This window comes from Anopheles darlingi, chromosome 2 (assembly GCF_943734745.1).
Source record: "Anopheles darlingi chromosome 2, idAnoDarlMG_H_01, whole genome shotgun sequence".
Taxonomy (NCBI): Eukaryota; Metazoa; Arthropoda; class Insecta; order Diptera; family Culicidae; genus Anopheles; species Anopheles darlingi.
The window spans coordinates 42,406,903-42,414,402 of record NC_064874.1 but is presented as its reverse complement, the minus strand read 5'-3'; the positions used below and the strand labels follow the sequence as shown (position 1 = coordinate 42,414,402).

The window sequence follows — 7,500 nt, the reverse complement described above, 5'->3', positions numbered from 1 at the left end:
CAGTATTTCCTTCAACCCATTCACCTCCCATGCTCGCTTGCGCGAGGGAATGGCCACTTTCAGCTGTTCGGTTATGTCTTCCATATTCTCCTCTGCACTGTCGCACTGCGACGAAGCCTCCTCGACGTCACTAACAGAGCTCTCCTTCGAGTCCATGTCCTGATCGAGCACCTTCATCACCGTATCAATATCCATCGCTTGCTCGGGATCCTCGACGACACTTTCATACTTCTGTACGGGAGTAAAACGAACATTCGGATTAGCAATGAATCCGACCCGGGACACTTGCACGGTAACACTCTGCGCACCTTTATAAGCTCCCTCCAACAACAGTTTCTTCGGCCAAGCATCTCATCGTTCGGCAGGACTTCTTCTACGTTGGTTGTGCGGAAACTGTTGGACATTGTTAACACATTTACACACCGCACTAATCTCCCGCGGTGCCTGACTCGGAATCCTCAAAAAAACATTAATAATGATCACGATCCCATAAGAAATTCACAAAATCCTGCTGATCGCGCCCGTTTGACAGTTCAGACGAACGGAAACGCTTGCCCAGGATACTGGAAGCGTTTCCACATTTTGCCCGAGCGCGCCAAGCGTTTTTCGTCTCTGCTCTTTCGTTTCTCGTGGAATTGAGGTCTTCGGTGTCCTTGTGGAATTTGTATTAAGTTTGTTCATCATGATGGAAGGTGAAACGGAAAGCATAATTAGGGCTTTAATTCTATATTTCTACACACTCCACTCGTAACGTCTCGATAATAGCTAAGCCGTTCCCTCTTATGCGGGATCCTTCTTGGGTACCGATTGTTCCCGATGTGCTTGATACAATTCTAGGAGTTTCTCCGTGGCGCTAGGTTCGGCCACTTTCGTTTGCGATAGTTCTTTGGACGGAAACGCCGTTACGTTAGCCGATGGATGACGATGGGTGAAGGGGGTCCAGGCGCCCTGAATGCTCGGTGTGTCCGTATGCCAGTGTTTACGTAAGCGTAGCTCTTCCGCCTGACCGTTCGATTGCTTCAGAACTTGCACCCACTTGGAGATTTCCTCACGGCTATTGTTGCGGCAATTGATCCATTTACGCTCGCCGTTCAAAAATTCCGCCGACATTACAGCCGTGCGATGGCGCCGGGGTTTAACATACACCACAACACCCGGATTGGCCCGGCTGAAATCCACGAGCTCGTGCTCGAGGAACTCCCGCATACCCTTGCTGGAACCGGAGGTTTTGCAGTACTTCAGCGTGATTCGCTGCAACTGGCAAACGTAGCGGCCGATTCCATTCTGTAGCGGCGCCCGCGGGAATCCGGATTTCAGAAACAGATGTGAATTGGACATGATTTTTTGGTCCAAGCAGGCGTCGTAGTTTCAGTCTCGACTTTTTCTGGTTGCAGTTTTCCACGGTTTGTACGGTCGGGAGGCCTTTCCAACGAGAAAAACGACGAAAGTGATAAAATGATGAAATGTTCAAGAAAATTTAAAAATTTCCCACTTTTTACATCATTTCTGAACTCCACAAAATTTCTAACCTCAAAACCAAAACAACAATCTTTCCAGGGTTGTAGCCAATTTTGTGCTTTTTGTTTTTAGGTTCGGCGACAGAATGCAAGAAAATTAGATGAATAGATATCTTTTCAAGACAGCAACCCGTGTTCCCCCGAACGGATTTAAATCGATTGGCAACCTTCCGCGGTTTCTTGTCCTCGGCGAATATTTTTTTATGAGAGCATACTTTAATCGGTTCGATCAATTTATCCAACTCAAGTGTGCAGGATAACTCACCTAGAGCCATTTTATTAAGTAGCGTTCAATCCAATCCAACAATATGAATAACGGGTCCTTCATTCGCTGTCGTCTTCATCCTCCTCCTCGTCGCTAGAATCGTTTAACCATTCCACCAACTTGCACAGCGCCTTCTGCAGCGATTCATCCTCCAATCCATCGTACCACTCGATGATAATTTCCTCACGCACCAAATCGTTCTCATACAGGTAGTGGATCAGCTGGGCGATCTTTTGTCGAATCATATCGTGCGACTGGCTCATCTCCTCGAACGCCTTCAGGCAGTCCAGCATAGCGTCCTTATCCCGGATGTAGTTCTTGAACACGACACCGAAGTAGGCCAATATCTTGCGCAACGTGCCGACCGTGTTCAATTCGACGCCCTCCTGCAAAAGTAAAATCTGCAGAATGGCTTTCACCACATAAAAGTTCACTTCGCTCAGAGCCATGTTGTACGCATAACGGGACGAGTTAATTTCCAGTATTAAATACTCGGCATTGGTTTGCTCGCCGAATCCTCGCTTGAGCGATTCTACCACTTCGGAGAGGAAAATATTTTCATCCTCCTGTATCGGAGACGCTTCACCCGACTCGGACTCATCGTCCGATGGCTGGTAGATCGATGGCGAATAGGCTCTCTGTAGCTCCGTAAGGAAGACCGGTTGATTTAGAAGTTTCACCTCATCATCATCGTCAGAGTTGTACTCGTCCTCACATTGCTCCTCCGGTACCGTGTATGCCCGATCGGCCAGCTTTTTGGATGCACCGGCCCACTCGCTATCGGGTGGAACAGCCTGTACAAGCGTTTTGACGATTGTCATGCCACTCGGGATCGCAACTCCTTCTCCGAGCACTGCTCCATCACGAATTTGGCAGTTCGAGCCAACCGCTACCGATCTTCCAATGATACAGTGATCCAATATGCACCCATCGCCGATCGTGGCCCCTTCAAACAAAAAGCTGTTGTTTATACGGCAGCCCTTACCGATGGTGCAATTCTGGCCGACTGTCGACTGATAAAGGTAGGTATTTTCGTCGATCGAGCTGTGCCTATCGATTGCCAGATCTCCGGCCAGTTCGCTTGATCGTGCCAACCGCACGTCACCATGACGATAGATGTTGTTGCGATAGCACTTGTAATATTGAAGAAACTGGCTAATACCCATATCGGGAACCAGCGGGTACACCCAGCGATTAATAACGTCCAGGCTTACCATCTGATAGCTTTGCCAATTGTTTACGCGCATCGCATACTCTTCCCGTGCCAGTTTGCTCACGTAGATGCGGCTATTGAGGATCTCTTCGTTGATCAGAACGCCGCGAACAAAGTCATCGCGTGAAAGAAAGTCAAAATTATCTGCAAAAAGGGGCAACGCCATATGACTGCATACAGCAATCTGAGGGTCGAGCAATCCATGGCACACCGTAACGTCGCGATTGATGAGAAACAGCTCCAGAGGCAACTCGAAGCTACCCTTCGGCTGCAGCGGTGCCAACCGCTGATGGTAAAGTAGGCGGCGTGTTGATGGTTCCATGGCGATCATTACTTCATTGCCGGTGCGCATACCAGGTACGCCTTCCTTGAGCATAATCGTCATCACTGCGCCAGTGTCCACCTTCAATAGCCGCTTGTGCTCCTCCAACAACCCGGTCAGGTTCGCGTTCGTAATGCTATCGATGCCCATTAGAATCACGTTACCGCGAATGATGTGCCGAGCGTCTAGATCGCGCAGCGCTTCGCCCAGGCAACGGCACGACGTTGAGCTGATGATCGTAACCGACATGCCGACGGACCAACTGCATCTTTCCGCTTGCCGTTTCTGAATGTACTGCTTCACCTCGCCGATATGGTTGCTACAGAATATGATAACCTCTTCCACGCCATTTCGGCACAGTGTTTCGAGCGTGTAGTCGACCAGCGGCACATTCACTATCGGCAGCAGTGCCTTTCGTTGGGGGAAAGATAGAAATGGAGGTTGGCTGGTTATTCCCGGATTCTCGGTTTAGTAAATTGCGTAGCGACTTACCAGTGGTGCCGTGCCAGTGAAGGGCTGCAAGTTTTCATTGTACGAGTCGGCAATGACGATGGCCTGCAAGACCTCCTTTTTCTCCATCGGTTTACTCATGGTATTCCGCTGGCGACCTTCAACTTAAAATTGGAATTATTGTTCGCTAATATTCCTTTGTTAACTAAAAAGGCTATCCGTAATCTAAATTGCAGGCGAACAAGCCGGGATGATGACTGGAAGGAGAATTGGATCGTTAAAAAGGTCCTTGCAGAATCACGAAACTTGATCTTACCGGTTTCCGATGGTTTCCCTCCGAGACACCCGGATCTCAACCGCAGATTTCTGTGCTCTCTAGTGTTGATTGTGGGTTGATTTCCCGCAGCTTTGTAAAAGAATTAAGAATCCTTTTTCGTGGTTTCAGTCTCGTCTTTTGGGAATCTGTTTGCGCTCCGGTTGGTAGCGGTTTTCCAAGACTCTTGCACTTTCCGGCTTTACTTTTCCAACGGGAACGACGGCGGAAGATGCAAATGACTCTAATTTGTTCTTATCTCCTCTTCCTTTATCACGAAATTCACGAAAAATGTTAAACTTTTCCCTTTTTTTACAACGTAGTCGGGTTTCTAACCTCAAACCCAAAACAACTGCACAGGGATGTAGTCCATTTTTTGTTTCGTACTTTGTTTTTTATTGAAAATTTTTTGATTGAAAATTTTTTTATTGAAAAATATTTTCCGATTCCGGGTTTTCATAGTAACTTTTTTATATTTTCCGTATTAATTAACCACCTCCGAGTGGTTGGTGTTTTTTTTTCTCGGTAAGAAAATTCGCGGTTTTGCGTTTTACGATTGTTGTTTTGTTTTGTTTTATTTTGGACATTTTTTGTGCACGCGGTGCTGGGGAAAAATGGAAAACTCGGAGAACTCGGATCCAGTGAAAACGCTCCGCGTTTTAGAACTTTTTAGCGGAATCGGAGGCATGCGGATGGCCCTCGAGCGTAAGGATACGACGAATAGCGAAACATGACGCAAATTATCTATAGCTTTTCTATACAGGAACCGGCAGAGCGTTCGAGATCGTTTCCGCTATCGATGTGAATCCAATCGCCAACTCGGTGTACACGCACAATTTTGGAGAAAAAGCAGCTCGCAACGGCAACATATTGAGTCTTACGGCGAAAACCATTTCCAAACTGGCCATCGATACGGTTCTCATGTCGCCCCCGTGCCAACCGTTTACACGTAATGGAAAGTTCAACGATATCCACGATCGCCGCTCTGATCCGTTTCTGCATATTTGCGAACTCTTGCACGAAATCCCGACCGTAGAGTTTATACTGATGGAAAATGTGAAAGGATTCGAAGGATCGCAAGCCTGTGCCCTTTACAAAGCGCGTCTAAAAGAGGCCGGTTTCGAATATCAGGAGTATGTGCTCTCTCCACATCAGTTCGGAATACCGAACACTCGCCATCGATACTATTGTCTAGCAAAGCGGAAAGGCAAAGGTTTCAAGCGAAAAGCCGATGGAATCATCGTAACACATCCTAGCAACGACGGCGGAACAGTTCCGCTTTTGACGATTGGCGATATAGTCGATCCCAGCGAGAATGGCGAAAAATACTTGCTGAAAGAGGCCGCATTAAGAAAACATTTGCCTATAATGGATGTCTGCACGCCCGAGTCGAATAACTCGATGTGCTTCACCAAGGCGTACACGCACTATGCGGAAGGTACCGGATCAGTTTTCACACCCCACTCGAAGGAAGAGTTTGACAAAGTTTATCATAGCGCATCTATCGCGGCGGACGAACCAGAAAAGCTGGCTCTGCTGCGATCTTTGCTCGTTCGGTATTTTACCCCACAGGAGGTGGCAAAACTCATGAGCTTTCCTAAAAATTTCAATTTCCCTGAAACTGTGACCGACAAGCAGCGGTACCGAGTGTTGGGAAATAGCATCAACGTCCATGTTGTGAGTTATTTGTTGGAGGAACTGCAATAAAAAAAACGTAAAAGTCTCTAAAAGTAAAGACTCTTAAAGTATCTAAAAGGAACCTATCCTCCTGTTCCTGTCTTTTGTAAAAAATGGTTCCACGCATAAATTAGTAAGCTATGGAGGTTAACTACTTACTCATGCAGTCTTAAATGAACGGCTGTGAGGAATCAGTTAAAGATATCTCGTGAACAAACCTAAAAAAGTAGAAGCGTAAGATTATTCGCGGTTTCTTCTAGCGTTTGGGCTCCGGTAATAACTATCTGGTGTACAAAAAGAGTCCAAAAAAGATTGGCGGTTCAACATAAAATTGATGATCATCGATTGCTTTTTTAGATTTCGAATGGTTTCCTAGTAGACGATAGTATTTGCCATAAGTAGCCATGAATTCTGGAATTTTGTGCACAGTGGTTGTTTCGTTTCATTTTTGCCATAATGAGATGGCTAAATGGGTGACGGAATCTTCTCATTTTTCTCCCGGTGAGCTGGCTATATGGGGGAGGACAAGAAGCTGTCAAAGTTTATGACGTTGTGTTAGTGAGACGAGGCGGCCTGCGGAGTAGGAAGAAAAAGGGGTAGAAAAAAGTGTGAAAAAGGACGGCAGCAATCGAAGTGAAGCTCGCCAGCTCGATTTCGTTCGTTTCGTAGATTCCAACGGTAACTAATCGCCATTTATCCGAACGTGGTGTGGTCGTCGCTTTTCGGTTTGCGTAAAGCAAATGAAAAGTGGAATTTGCATAGTCTCGCGTAAGTCCGAATCGAAGTAGTTGGAAAAGCGAAGTAGAAGAGGAAGGGAAGACAGCGGGTGGAGAGGTGCGGGGTAGACTGCGTGGGTATGAGTGAGTGGAATGCATCGCAAGATGGATCGAAGAAAAAATGAAATCATTGTGCGGGGCTAGCTCTGGATTTAATGAATCAGGCTTTGAATCGGTCGAACAACTGGTATCGGAATCGTGCGGAATGGCGATTTGGTCGTAATAATAAAAGGTGCAGGTGGTAGGCTGTGGTCGCAGCGCGTTCCTTATGCCCTGCCTTTTGGGCGGAAGTGTGTGCGCGAAGAAAAGAAATGCGCCTTGGCCGGAAATGTGAAGCTTCACGGTAGGACGAGGTCCGTCGTCTAGTCGGTTGATGGAGGAGGGCGGTATCATCGAGGCCAATTTCATCCTAGCAATTGCAACCGATTTGGAATCCAATAATCAAGCGGAAGGAAGAACAAACGGTTTAGGAGAAGAAAAAGTAAAGCAAAATTGTGTTCACATGTGTGTGTGAAAATGTGCGTGTTGTGTAACAGTGTGCGTAGAGTGTGCGTGCGGGCACACTGGTGTGCGTAGATCGGAAAAGTGTTGCGTAGGCTATTCGTAGGTTCGATCGGGAGCCGTAACTGTAACCGGTTTGCAGATTATTGCAAAGTGCCAATCAACGATGAGTTTCCGAAATGATGCTCGATGATAAATTCTGATTCTGTTGTTGCTAGCGCCGGTAGGTGGACTGGGATGGCATGGTGTACGGGGTTGCGATTGCGATCGATGGGAGGAAGTTGCTCGCGAGAAATGCCTTCATATCGATTCGGGCTGTGCGCGTCATCCGGTACGCCACACACATAGCAAGGACACGCACACCTGGACGAAGGTATCTCGTGGGTGGCGGCGACGAGTCACTCACGCAGTAGAACTGAGTACGGCGAATGATGGAGCAAGAAGAGGTGGTTAGGTGGAGCTTCAA

The 7,500-nt window shown here is 47.3% G+C and overlaps 4 protein-coding genes across 14 annotated transcripts in view; 2 read left to right on the top strand and 2 right to left on the bottom strand.

Moving 5' to 3' along the window:
- Positions 1 to 517, bottom strand: part of LOC125949319 (uncharacterized) — a 2,080-nt gene extending 1,563 nt beyond the window's left edge. The window contains exons 1-2 of the mRNA XM_049676266.1: positions 309 to 517; positions 1 to 231 (exon numbers count right to left, since the gene is read on the bottom strand). The exon at positions 1 to 231 is cut by the window's left edge and continues 1,563 nt beyond it. Of these exons, the coding sequence (XP_049532223.1) occupies positions 1 to 231; positions 309 to 404 (327 nt within the window). The 5' untranslated portion in view covers positions 405 to 517. The remainder of the gene's footprint in view (positions 232 to 308) is intronic.
- Positions 518 to 710: 193 nt separating this feature from the next.
- LOC125949288 (39S ribosomal protein L43, mitochondrial) lies at positions 711 to 4,417 on the bottom strand. Of its 5 annotated transcripts, none has more exons than XM_049676194.1 (4): positions 4,084 to 4,417; positions 3,810 to 4,024; positions 1,783 to 3,728; positions 1,298 to 1,422 (listed from the first exon to the last, which is right to left on the bottom strand). In XM_049676194.1, exons 2-3 carry the CDS (start codon positions 3,906 to 3,908, stop codon positions 1,842 to 1,844), a joined length of 1,986 nt encoding a protein of 661 aa, XP_049532151.1. In that variant the 5' UTR covers positions 3,909 to 4,024; positions 4,084 to 4,417; the 3' UTR covers positions 1,298 to 1,422; positions 1,783 to 1,841. The 5 variants fall into 5 exon arrangements, with proteins under 5 accessions (XP_049532155.1, XP_049532154.1, XP_049532151.1 ...); XM_049676195.1 differs by having other exon boundaries at positions 3,810 to 3,931; XM_049676196.1 differs by having other exon boundaries at positions 3,810 to 3,925.
- LOC125959247 (tRNA (cytosine(38)-C(5))-methyltransferase) lies at positions 4,372 to 5,876 on the top strand. Its single transcript, XM_049692060.1, has 3 exons — positions 4,372 to 4,407; positions 4,584 to 4,785; positions 4,844 to 5,876. Exons 1-3 carry the CDS (start codon positions 4,372 to 4,374, stop codon positions 5,785 to 5,787), a joined length of 1,182 nt encoding a protein of 393 aa, XP_049548017.1. The 3' UTR covers positions 5,788 to 5,876.
- Positions 5,877 to 6,305: 429 nt separating this feature from the next.
- Positions 6,306 to 7,500, top strand: part of LOC125949312 (serine/threonine-protein phosphatase 2A 56 kDa regulatory subunit epsilon isoform) — a 19,757-nt gene continuing 18,562 nt past the window's right edge. The window contains exon 1 of one of the 7 annotated variants that reach the window (XM_049676249.1): positions 6,306 to 6,435. The gene's annotated coding sequence lies outside the window, so the exon portion shown is untranslated. The other 6 variants (XM_049676248.1, XM_049676253.1, XM_049676255.1 and 3 more) reach the window with 6 other exon arrangements.

Bases quoted from the DNA above. Each gene is read 5' to 3' on its own strand.
- LOC125949288 (XM_049676194.1), bottom strand. From the start codon at position 3,908: ATGAGTAAACCGATGGAGAAAAAGGAGGTCTTGCAGGCCATCGTCATT. The intron at 3,729-3,809 runs GTAAGTCGCTAC...CCCCAACGAAAG, and splicing joins TCACTGGCACGGCACCACTG to GCACTGCTGCCGATAGTGAA.
- LOC125959247 (XM_049692060.1), top strand. From the start codon at position 4,372: ATGTTAAACTTTTCCCTTTTTTTACAACGTAGTCGG. The intron at 4,408-4,583 runs GTTTCTAACCTC...ACCACCTCCGAG, and splicing joins TTTTTTTACAACGTAGTCGG to TGGTTGGTGTTTTTTTTTCT. The intron at 4,786-4,843 runs GTAAGGATACGA...TTTTCTATACAG, and splicing joins CATGCGGATGGCCCTCGAGC to GAACCGGCAGAGCGTTCGAG.